The sequence below is a fragment of the Ornithorhynchus anatinus genome, chromosome X1 (genome assembly GCF_004115215.2).
Source record: "Ornithorhynchus anatinus isolate Pmale09 chromosome X1, mOrnAna1.pri.v4, whole genome shotgun sequence".
Classification (NCBI taxonomy): Eukaryota; Metazoa; Chordata; class Mammalia; order Monotremata; family Ornithorhynchidae; genus Ornithorhynchus; species Ornithorhynchus anatinus.
The window spans coordinates 74,120,502-74,137,417 of NC_041749.1; the positions used below are offsets into that span (position 1 = coordinate 74,120,502).

The 16,916-nt window shown below is 40.2% G+C and overlaps 1 protein-coding gene across 2 annotated transcripts in view; it reads right to left on the reverse strand.

The window, feature by feature from the left end:
* CACNA2D3 (calcium voltage-gated channel auxiliary subunit alpha2delta 3) overlaps positions 1-16,916 on the reverse strand; it is a 1,019,762-nt gene that overhangs the window by 793,065 nt on the left and 209,781 nt on the right. For both annotated transcript variants that reach the window (XM_029052259.2, XM_029052258.2), the window contains exon 3: positions 94-210. In XM_029052259.2, the coding sequence (XP_028908092.1) occupies positions 94-210 (117 nt within the window). The remainder of the gene's footprint in view (positions 1-93; positions 211-16,916) is intronic.

Below are 16,916 nucleotides of genomic sequence, written 5' to 3' on the forward strand. Positions count from 1 at the left end.
ATATCATCAATTACAATTACTGAGGCAATACTGTCCTGTAAAAGGAAGAAACTGAAACATAGAATAGTAAACAACAAAATCAATGCTACTTACCCGTACAGCTTCAGACTTTTTATGAAACATCTCCTCCATATTCTTTGCAAGCTTTTTAACAAGCTGGAGGCCATCTATTTCTTCTATTGCAACATCTTTCTCATACTCTTTGTATTTCTGCAAAGAAATGGAATCACAAGGGAGATTAAAGGCATATCAGTAGCTTTCATGTTCTTTCTTTGTGATATTTCTTAATGCTTTAAGGGAGAAGTAAAATGCAGGTCTCAGTGCACATCTGGATACGTGCCAGACATCCTAATGTTTTTTGTGGGGTTTTTTGCATTTGATTTCTTGCATTTTGAGAAATGTTAAAGGGTGAAAACTAATGGGTTAAGTACCAGTGCTGGAGCTAGTTTTCCTTGGATGCACATGTATGAGACCCTACTGGCACCAATGGCAGTAACCCATATGTCCTGAGGAAATAAATATACCCTAAAGCAACTAAACCCTTTATGTTCTTTCCTTCTTCCTCCTCCCAAATGCTAATATTTTTGGATTCTAGGCAGTAGGATTGCTCTGCCTTCATTAGTTTTTTATGCAACCCAAACCAAAATAAAACAAATGTGCCTAAAGAAATGAAATGAAGGAATAAACTTTGGGGTTCATTTTTTCATTTTTTTTTAAATGGAGGCAATTTTATTTCCCCATGAGAAAATAATTCTCAGAGGCTTCATATAAGTTTAGAATTTACAATTTACAAAACATAGAAAAAATGAAAAAAAGAAATATTAGCCGTACAATAATGTGGTCACTTTCCAACAAACCTTATTTTTTCCCAAATTAACTATCTCCTCCTCAAATCACAAATCTGACAGTTACTCATGAAAGCTGTACAAAACTAAAATTAAAAAAAAATATATAATGGTTCAATTCAGGAACTGACAATATTGCAGGCTTCTGGTAATCTAAACCTAAATAAGATATCAAACTTTAAGAAGTGCCCTTAGTATTGTGCTGCACAAAGTACTGCACACTAAGTGCTCAATAAATACAATTGAATAAAAAAAACTAAGTGCTGCATCCTATATTAAGCTATCAGAAGAGGAAAAAAATAAAATGGAGGAAAAGAACAGGAGGAAAAGAGGAAATGGAGGAGAAAACAAGATAAGATTGATCAAAAACAATGAAAACTGGAGAAAAAAAGGGCAAGGGAAACAGAAAAAGTTGGACAAAAAGAAATTGGAGTTAAGAAAGGAGAAAAAGAACCAAAAAGGATATGGGACACAGGAAATACATAAAAAGGAAATGGAAAAAGATGATAGGACACAGTACAAAAAGAAGATAAGGAGAGAGAGAATTATGGCCAGTTTAAGACAAAGGAGAGAACAGAAAGATTTGGGAGAGTGTGGACTGGAAATGGAAGGAGAATTTGCAGATAAGAGAAACAGGAGGTGATTGGTCATGGGTGAGCAGACTGGAGAAAGATTGGGAGATTGGTAGGAATGATGAGCAAGTAGGAGAGAAAGGGCATGGGTTGATTCAAGAGACCAGCCAGCAAACCCAGGATGCTTAAGCTCCAGGAATTATGACTCAGCTAACCTTATTACAGTATTAGTGTAATACTGTAAGCAGTATTACAGAGAAGCAGCGTGGCTCAGTGGAAAGAGCATGGGCTTTGGAGTCAGAGGTTATGGGTTCGAATCCCGGCTCGGCCACTTGTCAGCTGTGTGACTTTGGGCAAATCACTTAACTTCTCGGTGCCTCAGTTACCTCATCTGTAAAATGGGGATTAAGACTGTGAGCCCCACGTGGGACAACCTGATTCCCCTGTGTCTACCCCAGCGCTTAGAACAGTGCTTGGCTCATAGTAAGCGCTTAACAAATACCAACATTATTATTATTATTATTATTATTAGTGACACTTATTGTAGTGGGAATGATGGGCACTATAGAATTCATAAGAATAAGCCAATTATTTGAAGTGTTACCTAGTTTTATTATGCAATTTGATTTCCTAAATTTCATATTTTTTGATATAATTGAATTTTGGAAACACCCCCAGAGTCCACCCTCTTCTTGAACATACTAATCGTCCTGCCCTAAGAATTAAATTAGAACATATAGGCATACATGCAGACACACACATGTCATACAGTAGAGATCTAGATACATAGATATGCTGTATGGATAGAAATTACCAGCACACTTTGGTCTCTGAATTACAGTTTACTAAGTTTAAATTGACAGTTAATGGAAAATTCCTAAATTCAAATGGTAACCTAGATCTTTGGAGGCAACACATTACTACTACTACTAATGATAATAGTAATAATGATAATATAATGAATAATATTTATTAAGCACTTACATGCAGAGCACCAAGGTAGACACAAGCTAATCAAATCAGACAAAGTCCCTATCCCACTTTGGGCTCACAATCTAAGGGTCAGGGAGAGCAGGCATTTGGAGAATTAAGTGAATTGACCACGTTCACTGGGTTCACAGTGAAGAGATAGAAGTAGAACCCACATCTTCTGACTCCTAGCCTCATACTCTGCCTTCCAAAAAAATCCTGGAGGTCTGTCCTGAACACCTGATGTGTACAGAATACCTAGTCAGAGCTATGTGAGCCAACATGTAGAGGTCTGATTTACTTCCATAAGAAAAACATTGTCAGACAAACCAACTAATGTTGTTAAAAATGTTTCAGAAGTCTCTGAAATGAACTTCTGCCTTAATCAGTTCAGTAACTAAAGATTGGTCAAAGGATTAAGATAAGTAAAAATAAACAAATTTCACAATTAACCTATGAGCTACACTATAAAAGGAAGCACTTGGTTTTCTACAACAGTCTATTATCCCACTAATATCTATTGCTACTCTTGGGAGGTTTTTTTCCTATCTTCATAGATTTTCAAAATGGAATCAATTTAACTATTCTAGCAAGGTTTCAATTAGACCATCCTGAATTCTTCTTTTTGGGGTCTGCTGCATGAATAGAGGCAGCTGAATTTACAGTCTGTTATCGTTCCTTCAGGGCTATTTGTTCCTGGTGACCTAGCTAACTAATCCCAGTACTGATTGCCAAACCAAAGAAACTAGAACTGGGAAAACTTAGCTGGTCATCCATTCTTCCTTAAACTTTCTTCTGCCAATAGCCTCTCCAGTGTTCCAATCTGTCTAGTTTTTATGGCCCCAAGTAATGGGTATACTTTCTCCCCTCCTTCACTTTGAGAGGTTAATTCATAATCAAATCAATCTTAATATCAAGGGTTTTGTTCCTGTCTTAAATTCAGAATACCAAGAACTTATTGAATACCAAGAATCACTTCCTCATAATTTGATCAAAGGGGGCTGGATAACAAATTCAGAGGCAAGCAGGAACATATAATAGCCATTGATAGTTCTAAGAAATCGAGCTTTAAAATGTGAAGTCACTTATTTGGAATAACCTGTAAAATGAAAGACCATTTATTTCATCGAGACACTCTTAGAATCCTGAGTTTAAGACTCTGAGCAGATTCTAACTCAAGGGATCCTCCATTAACTCATTAATATAGTCTTCAATTCCCTTCCATTCCTTCTTGTTTTAGCTTTCCTCAAAACCCCCTGACATTCAACAAGACATAGAGGTCTAGGTTATAGGTTTAGGTCAGAGGTCTAGGTTAGCATTTACCTCAATCCAGGACCCTTCTAGCTAAGACAATTTCTTGCCCACTTCTGCTCACCTGGTCCTTCTCAGGGAGTGGGATGCATCAGGGAATGACAAGGTTGGGAGACAGAAAATCCACATTCATTGCCATTTGAGTGGCAGACTGCTACTTCCAAAGCAGTGCTCTATACACAATGGGTTCAGCATGCCCTTCTAGAAAGAGCATGATATTGGGAGTAAAATGATCAGGGTTCTAGTCCCAGTTCTGTCATTGGCTTGCTATGTGACTTTGGGCAACTTGTTTAACTTGAGCCTCAGTTTCCACATCTGTAAAATGGGCCTAAGGCTGTGAGTCCACTAGATTATAAACTCTTTGAGGGCTAAGGTCATGTCTGGCTACTCCATTATATCCTCATTAATGCTTAGTACAGTGATCTCTCTGCTCACAGTAAAGTGCTCAAAGCATACCATTTATTGATTGATTAATGTAGGAAAGGGACTGTGACCAATCTGATTATCTTTTATCCAATCATAGCACATTAGTGCTTAATAAATGCCACTAAAAAAGTAATTATAATTAACTGTACTCTACATAGATTAAGCCTTAGGATGTTTAAAACATATTCTACTGTGCCCCAGATGTGCCTCAAATGATTCTTTTTCTTGATACAGCACCCGAAAAATCAACACTTGAACTATTTGCTGGAACATTAGAAATAGAAATGCACCTGGGTATAACAAGATATTTTCCTTATTGATTAGTCTCTCAGATTCAGGTTTCTACAGGTTGGATCAAATCTAATACTTCAGGAAAGTGGTTTCGGGTTAAAGAAAATTTAGATCTATATGTTCCATCAAGTAAAAAAAAATAAAATCAAGCAGGTAAAAATAGCAAATTTACTGAGTTTGTGAAAATTGATTGACTCAGCTCCAACCCAGCAGCCAACATGCCCGTGAAGTATTAGGCCACATAACTTGAGGTTCAAGTGCAGAAAGCCCAGGAAATGATTTTCTCCCCACATCAAATATAAAAGCCACAGATGGAAGAAAACTTCTTCATTTCAAATGGACCCACTACAATCTAATTCACATCTTTCAATCCAGGTGTCTTCAGCTGTTACAAGGAACAAATAAAAGCAAAAGTAAAATTGAGCTGATACTTTGCATCATTGCACAAGTTTTGGATAACTTTACTTGCAACAAAAATCTTCTGGCTGCCTCAATACCTTGCCATGTTGACCACTGTAATAACAAATTCATCTGATAATGACATTTCTGCAACAAGCCATCAGCTCCTGATTCCTCTGTATTCCTGAGCTCTCTGAGTTCTCACCCCACCACCCTGCCCCCAGGCTAACCAGAGAGGAGTATGGAGAATGGAGTGATTGGAAAAAAGTGGCTCCTCAAGGACAATATGGCAACTGGTCTTTCTATAAACACAACTCATGCAGCATAGATGAGGAAATATATGAGCTCCACATTACTTTGGCATGGATTTGGTCTAGAATGGGCATATCAAACTCATTCCTGTGGATGGGCCACATATGTGGTTCACATCTGTGCAAGGGCTGAACTTTGTAAGAGTTTCAAATTAGTAATCAACTATTTGTAAAATGATAAGTAACCTAGGACATTATTATTAAATAAAACAGAAGGAAAGAAAATAAATAAAGCATGTCTATTTGAACAGCAGAGGCAGGAGAGAGCTACAATAGATACTGCCCCTCCCCTGCCTTAATCAATTAATCAATGGTATTCACTGAGCATATCGCCAAGATCCACCCTTTCCTCTCCATCCAAACGGCTATCTTCCTGGTACAAACTCTCATAATATCCCGACTGGGTTATTGTGTCAGTCTTCTCTCTGATCTCCCTTCCTCCTGTCTCTACCCACTCCAGTCTATTCTTCATTCTGCTGCCCGGATCATCTTCCTGCAGAAACGCTCTGGGCTTAGAGAAGCAGCGTGGCTCAGTGGAAAGAGCATGGGCTTTGGAGTCAGAGGTCATGGGTTCGAATCCCAGCTCTGCCACTTGGCAGCTGTGTGACTTTGGGCAAGTCACTTAACTTCTCTGTGCCTCAGTTACCTCATCTGTAAAATGGGGATTAAGACTGTGAGCCCCATGTGGGACAACCTGATTCCCCTGTGTCCACCCCAGCGCCTAGAACAGTGCTCTGCACATAGTAAGCGCTTAACAAATACCAACATTATTATTATTATTATGTCACTCCCCTCCTCAAAAACCTCCAGTGGTTGCCTATCAACCTCCACACGAAACAGGAATTCCTCACTCTTGGCTTCAGAGCTCTCCATTACCTTGCCCCCTATTACCTCACCTCCCTTCTATCTTTCTACTGCCCACCTCGTACACTCCGCTCCTCTGCTGCTCACCTCATCATCCTCTGTTCACACCTATCCCACCGTCGACCTCTGGCCCACATCCTACCGCTGTCTTGGAATGCTCTCCCTCCTCACCTCCGCCAAACTAACTCTCGTCCCCTCTTCAAAGCCCTACTGAGAGCTCACCTCCTCCAAGAGGCCTTCCCAGACTGAGCTTCCCCTTTCCCTCTGCTCCCTCTGCTCCCTCTCTGCTCCCCCTCCGCCCTCTGCTCCCTCCTCCTTCCCCCCTTCACCTCCCCTCTGCTAAACCCCCTTTCTGCCCTTTCCCTCTGCTCCTCCCCCTCTCCTTTCCCCTCCCCTCAGCACTGTGCTCATTTGTATATATTTTTATTACCCTATTTATTTTATTAATGAGGTGTACATCTCCTTGATTCTACTTATCGTGATTAAGTTGTCTTGTTTTTGTCCGTCTGTCTCCCCCGATTAGACTGTAAGCCCATCAATGGGTAGGGATTGTCTCTATCTGTTGCCGAACTGTACATTCCAAGTGCTTAGTACAGTGCTCTGCACATAGTAAGCACTCAATAAATACTATTGAATGAATGAATGAATGAATTGTACTCTTCCAATCGCTTAGTATAGTGCTTTGCACATAGTAAGTGCTCAATAAATACAATTGAATAAATGAATGAATGAAGCACTTACTGTGTGCAAAGCAGTGTTCTAAGCACTTGGGAGATTACTACACAACAGAGCTGGTAGACCAAAGCCCTGCCCTAGAGGAGCTTACAATCTAGTGTAGGAAAAAGACATTAAAACACATTACAGATAGAGGAAGTGTTACAGAATAAGGATATGTACACATGTGCTGTGGGGCTGGGGCTGTGGTGAGTATCAAAGTGCTTAGGGGGTACAGACCTAAGGGCATAGATGACTCAGAGGGAAGGGTGAATAGGGTGAAGAAATGAAGTTTTAGGAAAGGCGGCCTCTTTTCAGGACATATCATTTTATCAGGACTCTGAAGGTGGGGAGAGTAAGAGTGTCTGTCATATATGAAGAGGGAGGAAGTTCCAGGCCAGAGGGGAAGACGTGGGTAAGGGGAGGGGTCGGTAGCAGAACAGACAAGATCAAGGTACAGAGGGTAGGTTGGCGTTATATGAGCAAGGTGTACAGATTGGGTTACAGTAGGAGATCAACGAGGTTAGGAAGGAGGGGGAGAGCTGATTGAGTGGCTTAAAGCCCAGGGTGAGGAGTTTCTGTTTGATGTGAAAGTGAATGGGAAACCACGGGAGGTTTTTGAGGAGTACAGAGGGTGCTGAGGACCAAAGCTCATTGTTCCATGTTGAAGTCGCTGCTATTGCCACTGCTCTCCAATGTTCGGGGACTGGGCGACTGCCTGCAGCTCGACGCCAGAGGCCAAGAATCCTGGGAGTAGCAGCAGCATTAGTTCTTTCATCCTGGGACAGGAGCAATGAGGAAGGCTCCAGAAGAGACAAGAGATGGGCCACAACCAGCCCTTTGGATGCAGGTTTGACATAGAGGAAGCAGCATGATGTAGCGGATAGAGCACGGGCCTGAGAGTCAGAAGGTCATGGGTTTTAATCCCAGCTCCACCACTTGTCTGCTGTGTGACCTTGGGCAAGTCGCTTCACTTCTCTGTGCCTCAGTTACCTCATCTGCAAAATGGGGATTGAGACTGTAAGTCCCATATGGGACAGAGACTCTGTCCAACCCAATTTGCTTGTATTGCCAGTACTTAGTATGCTGTCTGGCACACAGTAAGCATTTAACAAATACCACAATACCTAGGCTAGAACAAATGGCTATTACAAGGTCTGGCCTACTACCTCTAGACTGCAAGCTCACTGTGGGTAGGGAACATGTCTACCAACTCTGTTGTATTGTACTCTCCCAATACCTCATCTATAAAATGAGGATTAAGAGTGTGAGTCCCATGTGGAACAGAGACTGTGTCCAACCTTGATTAACTTGTATCTATCCCAACCCTTAGAACAGTGCTTGGCACATAGTAAGCATTTAACAATTACCATAAGTAGTTAGTACAGTGCTCTGCACACAGTAAGCGCTCAATAAATGCCACTGATTATTAAAAAATTCAATTCAGGAGATCTGGATTCTCCAAGTCAAAACAATAACATACTGTGGTTTTATTTCATTAAAAAACGTTTGCCATGAAGGCAATCTAAAGTTCATTCATTCATTCATTCAGTCATATTTATTGAGTACTTTCTGTGTGCAAAGCACTGTAGTAAGCCCTTGGGAAGTGCAATTTGGCAACAGATAGAGACAATCCCTACCCAACAATGGGCTGACAGTCTAGAAGTTTGCATAAGATGTTTCACAGAACATGGTTCCTTTAGTAAACATTCCTATTTCATTACTTTTGCAGGCAACAGTGAATTTGGGGACATGATGAAGTTCCAAAAACAAGGCAATTATGCTTTTGGACAGAAATTTGGTTGTTTGCAATGTTCCTCTATGTTAGCAGCTGCTAGTGAGAAAAAGTTTTATTTGACATGGGGGTCAATCAGAAACATCAGTCGCAACTTTGCATTTTGAACTGGGAGATAGAGCACCAAGAGGCATATTGCAAACAGTTCAGTAAGGAAGATATCAAGAGGAGCAAGCCAGAAGGGGAGCACAGAGTAGCAGAATTGTACATTCCAATAGCTTAGTACAGAGCTCTGTACATAGTAAGCGTTCAATAAATACTATTGAATGAATGAAGAATTGAAGTCCAGAGAACAGTGAGGCAGAAGTAAGGGCAGAAGACAAGCCACACTTTTTGTCTCCCTACAGACACTAGACATATAGTTGTCTTTCACATTTGAAGATCATGCTACTTATATCTTAATCATCTTAATCATGTGGACAGGAGTAGCTGAAAAGACTGCGTGAGTAACAATCCATTTCACACTGTGAGCAGATAGTTTCAATCACTCATATTTATTGAGGACTTACTGTGTACAGTACTGTACTAAGCACTTGGGAGAGTACACTATAACAGAGTTGGTAGGCGTGTTCCCTATCACAATAAGCTTAGTCTAGAGACGAGCCTAAATCTAGAGTTTCTTGCTGCGTTAATGTTTCTGCTTGCAAACCTATTTTTTTTTTTAGTATCATGATCTTCTTATCTGGTTTGATAAAAATGACTCAGAAATTACTTGGAGCAAAGTAAGAAAGACAATAGCACCTTGCAACTTCTCATGATCATAACCAAAATGGAGGATGATAACAATCTACAAAACATGCAGTTCAAGCTAAGAAACATGACTAGGGGAAGGATTTCAAATCTGAAGTGATACAGGATAGGCTGACTGCTGCCATGCTAAGATCTTTTACTCCTCACTAAAGCCATATAGTCTCATCCACAATACTATAGCACCACTGAAGAGTACATAATGGATCCATCCTCATTACAGACAAAACTGGAATCTTTTTAGATAAGGCAAAAACACTACTATGATCTTGTTACTAAGAGGAGGCCCCTCAAAACATAGAAAGTTGGCTTGGCCATAGCTCCAACCATATGACTGTTATTTTGATCACAATAGCAATTGGATTCTTACCATTTATTCACCCCTCCCTCAACCTCATGGTACTTATATACATATTGGTAATTTATTTATATTAATGTTTGTCTCTCCCACTAGACTAGCTCATTATGGGCAGGGAACAGGTTTACCAACTCTCTTTTAGTATATTATCCCAAGCGCTTAGTACAATGCTTTGCACACAGTAAGCTGTCAATAAATAAGATTGATTGATAAAAAGGTGGTTTTCCATATTTTTTTTAACTTGAGGTGACATTTTAAATTATCTGACCAACTACTAGAACAATATTTAGTAGTAGTAGTCTACTATTATTACTACTACTACTAATAATAATAACAGAAGCATACTGCTCTTGTAAAAAGGCAATAAATCACTGTAAAGAAGCAGCACATTACTTAGTACATTCAAGTCTAAATTGAACTTTTCCTTTCATAAAGGGATTTCTGGTGTTAAAGAAGTATTTACAAGTCTACAAAACTTTGTATTTTCTGCATTACAAGAAAATATTTGAAAATTTGATTCCTCCTCTTTGCAGAATCAGCACTTGGTAAGGAATCTAGCGATGAGCCAAGAACATTTATCATTTGAGAAAGGAGACACAAAAATGCATTATTTCTGCAGCATCTATTTTGCCAGATCATTTCACATGAACACCAGGAAAAGGAAACCACTACTTCACTGTCAGAACATTTAATGTTGCTCATGTATTTTGGGTGGGTTTTTTTTTTTTACTTCATGATAACTGAACATCTAGAAATGATATGCTCTAAATAACCCACAGAAAACTGAAGTCTGGAGAATTTCAACCAATTAAAATAATTGGGAGGAAAGTCAAAACCTATAATAGGCATCTTGGGTGGGCTAGGCAACAGAAGAAATACCCATCACAGAGAAGAAGGATTTGGAAAATAATAATTAACAATACAGCTGGGATACTTTAGGCAGTGGCAGAGGGTTCTACACACACATACACACACACACACACACACTGCACGTGATTTCTCTGCTGATCCTTTGTACTGAAAAGAAAATGATATCTTGAATTCATGTAGCATTTGTATTTTCCTAAATACTTTGTTTTTCTACCATATACCGCACCACAACCCTAGGGAGCAGGGAGGTGTCAGTATTATAATCCCCACTTTACAGATAAGGAAACCAAGCTACCGAGCAGGTAAGTGACTGGCTAAAATCATACACTAAGTCAGTGGCAGAGCTGGAACTAAAATCTAAGCCATCTGATTCCCAGTCCTATTCTCTTTCCAAAGATAAAACTGCATTTGACTAAATCACCAAATATAGAATGAAATAGCCCTGAAGAAAACATCCTATGGGAAGAACAATGGCATTAAGATACACAGACCTGACTCAGGCACGACGCACTTCAAAACCAGTAGCTGGAAAGCAATTGGCCTGATTTCCCTCACATATGTCTCACGTCCCACTTCCTTGTGCAAGATTCATTGGATAAAGGCATTCCCTCGAGTGTAAGCATCACCTCTGTGGACTGTGTTTTTTGAGACCCAAGTTGAGGAGCTCTCCCTACCACATTCAAAAGGGTTCACCAAGAGGGAAAGGATATTCAAATAACCTACATTATGGCTGAGACTCGATTCGAAACTTCTTTTATTTTGTTTTCATTACAATTGCTAGCTTGGTATCACTCAAATGTCAACAAAGATATTTAAACCAGACTGACCATTTCAAGCAGGGATTTCAAGCCCCAAATTGCGATATGAATTAGCTCTAGTCTCATTACTGTCACTATCTGGTAGTTCTAAAAATCTGGGACACAGCCAAGGAACCAGCCAGGACTGCTGAATTGTTCTTTTGAAACCAAATGTGCATGTGGAGCTCTGAAGTAAAAGGAAGCACGGCAGACATTTTGAACTAATACCAATCACAGAAATGCCCGACTGCATCTTCATGCTGACTGAAATACAATATGAGAGGGTGGGTCTTTAAGGAAACACAAAATAAAGAGCACAAATAAATGAGAGGTCAGGCTTACAATACACTAGAACATTCAGTTTCAACTATTCTGAGTTTCTGAAAAGTGTCTGCCTGCCTCAACAATGAAAACTCCTAATGATGCTTCATTACTGATAACCCTAAGTTTGAGGTCATTGTATGGTTTATATTCAAGACCCTGTTAGAACAAAGTTATACTTTGGAGGCTGTTTCAATTAGTTTTCTACATGGATGGGGCACAACTATAATATCTATATCTGTGGGACAGAAAAATGATTCTGAGAGAGAACAGTGGGAACTGTCAGGAATTTCATCATCAGAAATGCTTGGATACTTTTTGGAAGAAATGCCATTTTTCCAGTATGTGTTACCAGGATTTAATCTTACTCTCTATTGTACTACCTGCAGAAATTTCACTTTAAGACGTGAAACCCCTAAGCTATATTTCCAAGTAAATATACTTTCAACATGATTCCAGGTGGGGGTAAGCAGGGTCAACTCAAAAAAATGGAAAATGTACTGAAAAATCTATCAGAGAAAAAAGACTTTTCTATAATACACTATAAAAGCAACACCATGTAAGAACCACTTTATTTCATAAAGCAAACCATGTAAAACATATGAAGGTCAAAACAATAAATTATGGCTAAGCACATTTACAGATCACATCAAAAATAGGCCAAGGTATAGATTTCAAAATTCCAGAATATTGAACACTAGAATGACAGGAAGAACAATTTTACCAGGACATTAAAATATCCAAAATTCATTTGGTATTTAGGAGATATGAATGCTTTAAAAAATAGAGAACCTATTTTGATGCCATTTATCTCTTATTAGACCTAATAAGTTGCTTAGATGTCTAGAACCATATTCACTAGAAACATTCTCATATATAGTCCTCAAGGAGAATGATGGCCTGTCAGATATGAAGAGGGAGGGAGTCCCAGAGGGAGGCCGTGGACAAGGATTAGCGGCAAGACAGATGAGATTGAGGTACAGTGACTAGGTTGTGTGAGAGGAGCAAAGTGCTTTAAAGCCAATGGCAAGAAATTTCTGTTTGATGAAGAGATGGATGGACAAACATTGGAGGTTTTTGAGGAGAGAGAAGATAAGAATTGAGTGCTTTTTCAGAAAAATGACCCGGGCACCAGCATGTAGTAAAGACTAGGGTGGGGAGATACTTGAGGCAGGGAGGTCAGTGAGGAGGCTGATCCAGTGTCAAAGTGGGATGTAAGGGCCTGGATCAGCATGGTCACAGTTTGGATGGAGAAAAAAGTGCAGCTGCAAGCACCTCCTGCACAGCACCAGAAATTCCTATTTCTGGCCAAAGGACTGGTTTTACCATGGTGGCAGTGGTGGCAGTTATGGAAAGGGCACTGATTCTAGTTCCGGTTCTCCCTTTTTTTTTTTTTTTTTGCATGGTATTGGTTAAGTGCTTATTATGCCCCAGACACTGTACTAAGTGCTGGACTAGATTCAAGATAGTCAATTTGGACATAGCCCCTGTTCCACATGGGGCTCATAGCATTAATCCTCATTTGACAGATGAGGTAATTGAGGCACAAAGTTAAGTGACTTGCCCAAGGTCACACGCACACAGATGATGGAGCAGAGATTAGAACCCAGGTCCTTCTGACTCCCGGACCCGTGCTATGCTGCTTCTCTACTAGGCCACACTGCTTCTGCCTGGTATGTCAACAGTGGTGAAGGTTTCTGAGCCAACAATCACCTAGGGAATCTGCAAGGTGGACAAATGCAGCCGAATCCTGAAAAGTAGCTGGCTAATATGGAAAGGAAAGACAGAAGCGGCAACCAAACCAACAGCCTGCAGGGTCATGGAATTTTAGCATTTCATTGAGACTATGCTGAGGTCAGTTTGGTTACTGCTGGGTCCTATGGGTAAAAAGCTTTGCATACCCATCACAATGTGCTGTACCTCTGCCCAACTACTTCCTTGTTGCACTTTGGGCCCTAGGAAGAACTTGATTTCTCTCATCCAGATTCTTGGTCCTGAAGCCCATCTTTCATTTTCAATGGGTGGCTTCATCACTGATGTCACTGTTGCAGTTACAGATGATGGGTTCTGTCTAGCACGCCAACCTCATCCTAAACCTGTTTCAGGTAAAGTGGGACTTCGGCTCAATCTTAGTCGGGTAGATTGGTTCTCTATGGCCCATCCCTTTTCCCTTGGCAAGGGGGATTAGTATCCCTTTTTCAAGTCATCTGAAATCAAATGAGACTCTCCATTTTTTTTTCAATTCCTTTGAATGTAATCATTTTAGCACTTTTTGTGGGCCCAAGGCTTACAGAATGAGTAAGGCAAAAAAAAAATCACAAGGAAGAAGGCATGCATGGAAAGTCATGTTTGACAAAATAATTATAAAGATTCCAGAGAGAGATTCAAGTGAGAATCTACTAAGATTTGGCTGGAAAGTACTCTTTGTAATGCAAATAAACAGCCCATAACTAGCAAATGCCTGATCTTACTTGCATGACAGCATAATTTGAGGGAACTCTTATAGGTGAAACTGCACAAAATTGGCTAGTAGCAAATCTAGGAATGTTTTTGGAAGTCTTATAGTTATATACTTTAATGAGACATCTGAAATACATAGTATCTGTTTCTTAAACTGCAGGTTGTCCCACTTTTCAGGCAAATTAGACTGTATTGTGAACACTAAGTATATATGGGTTTTAAAGTTGGAAAACCATTTCCAGGTGGCACATGTGAAAATGACCAAAACTAACAAGCCCAAGAAGGGAATCATTCACACCCTACAAGGAGTTTTGTGGTAGTTGTGAGCAGCTGTTGTGATCACACAACAGGAAATGTCCTTAGATGGAGCAAGATGGACACAGGCTAGCCATGCGAGAGGATTTTCTCACTGAGAAGTGAAATTTTTGGCAATATCTAACCAGAGGAGAGTTTTAAGACAAGGAAAGACAACTCACAATTCTTTTTCTGGTGGTACGATGTGGAGAGATGAGTGGATGAAACGAGTCCCTAAAAGTCCCTGGTATACCTTTCCAAATGGAGTTAGTGTTTCAAATGTTTTGGGCTAGAGATACCTGCTCTTTTCTGCACCTGTTCCATTACCTATCGAATCACACAGACTTTCACAGAAGCTATTTTTCAGAGTGACTAGCTTCCGCTATGGGTGGTCTCTGGTCAGCCTTCACTTTGTGTAAAATGCCAGCTACTAAATTAAAAGGGGTATATCACCTATCCCAGTTGTACTATATATAATTATTTGGGTCTTAGTGAGTCTCATAAGCTTTTACTGTTCAATTCAGTAAACTGGCCAAGTGCAATTGCTAAATGACTCTAACTTTGCAGCTGTGCGGTGATAAAATATAATTTGAAATGCTGCTCTGGAATTTTAACATGAAAAAAATTAGGTCACAGCCATGCAGTCCAGCCAGCAATAGCCATAACGGTACTTACACAGTATGGTTGTATAACCCACTGCTTCTACAATGGCAAATTAATTTGCCTATGAATTAAACCATATGGATTCAAAACTTATGAAATACAGGGCATTTGTTGCTTCTGCAAAAGGGACCTCTAAAGGCTTATGAACAAGGATCTTCTTTTCACCTTCAAGATGCCATAATTAAATTAGAGGGTCTATGTTGATTCTACACAAGAGCAAAATACATTTTGAATTTCACTTACAAATGTGTATTTAAAATAATTAGCACTCAATCACATTTATTGAGAGCTTACTGTATGCGGAAAACACTGTACTAAGCACTTGGGAGAGTACAACATAGAGTTGGAAGGCAGATTCTCTACCCACAGTGAGCTTATATCAAGTCTCTAGCTCAGGAATGTCAAATATTCAATAGCATTTATTGATCGCTTACTATGTGCAGAGCACTGTACTAAGTGCTTGGAATGTACAATTCGGCAACAGATAGAGACAATCCCTGCCCAATGATAGGCTCACAGTCTCAGGAGCCATATGAGGTCCACACGGCTCACTCTCCGATGGTTTCTTCATGCTGGCCTTCAAACAGGCCCCTATCTTCCCTATCCTAAAAAAAAAATTATCTGTATCACTGAACCCGCCAGCTATCGCCCCATCAACTTGATCCCATTCCTTGGCCTCTCTCCTTCTCTGTAAACTCGCCTTTCCTCCTGCCTCTAGGATATCTCTACAAAGCTGGATGTGCCGCTCGTACCTCAAGTTCAATATGGCCAAAATTGAACTCACTGCCCTCCCAAATCTTCTTCCCTACCTAACATTCCCATCACAGTCGATAACACCAACATGCTCCATTTTTTTATGGCAGTTGTTTGGTGCTTACTCTGTGCCAGGCACTGTATTAAGCATGGAGGTAGATACAAGATAATCAGGTTGGACAAAGTTCCTGTCCCACATTGGGCTCACAGTCTTAATCCTGATTTTACAGTTGAGGTAACTGAGGCACAGAGGAATTGAAGTGACTTGCCCAAGGTCACACAGAAGAGAAGTGGCAGAGCCAGTATGAAAACCCAGGTCTTTCTGATTCTCAGGCTCATGCTCTATCGACTAAACCAGTTTGCTTCCCCATATGTCTCAAGCCCCTAACCTTGTTACTATCTGTGACTCCACCCTCTATTTCAACTCTCATTTTCAGTCTGTCACCAAATTTTCAGGATCTAGCCCCTCTTCTTTATCCAAAGGGCCATTACATTGATCTATGCCCCTGGCATATCCTGGCTGGGTTCTTGCATCAACCTCCTTGATGACCTCCCTGCTTCCAGACTCTTCCCTCTCCAACAATCTATACTACATTCTGCTGCCCCGAACCATTTTCTAAAATGTCTTTCTGCACATGCCTCCCTAGTCCTCAAAAAGCCTATTCCTCTTCTCATCAAACAGAATCTCCAAACATTGGCTCTAAGACACTCAATCAGCTCCCTCCCTCCTACTTAGGGACTTTCTACTCCCACTACACTTCAGCTCACAATCTTCATTCCTCCTAAAATAGCTTGTTCTCATCTCTCCCACTGCTAACTTCTTTCTTAACCCCTCCCTCCTGCCTGTAACTCTCTCCCCTTTCCTATCCAACAAGTCACAGCTCTTCCCATTTTCAAAGTCCTTTTGAAATGACATCTCCTCCAGGCCAAGTCACAGTTCTTCCCATCTTCAAAGTCCTTTTGAAATGACATCTCCTCCAGGAGGTTCTTTGATTCATTTTGAATATCTTCAGCTGCTATTTTAGCACTTCCATGTCCCCTAGGTACTTGAATCAAAGCCTAATGCAACCTTTATGTACATCTTACATACACTATCACTCCCTCCTTATCAATAATTTATTTTAATCTCTGTCTCCCCGATAGACTATAAACTCCT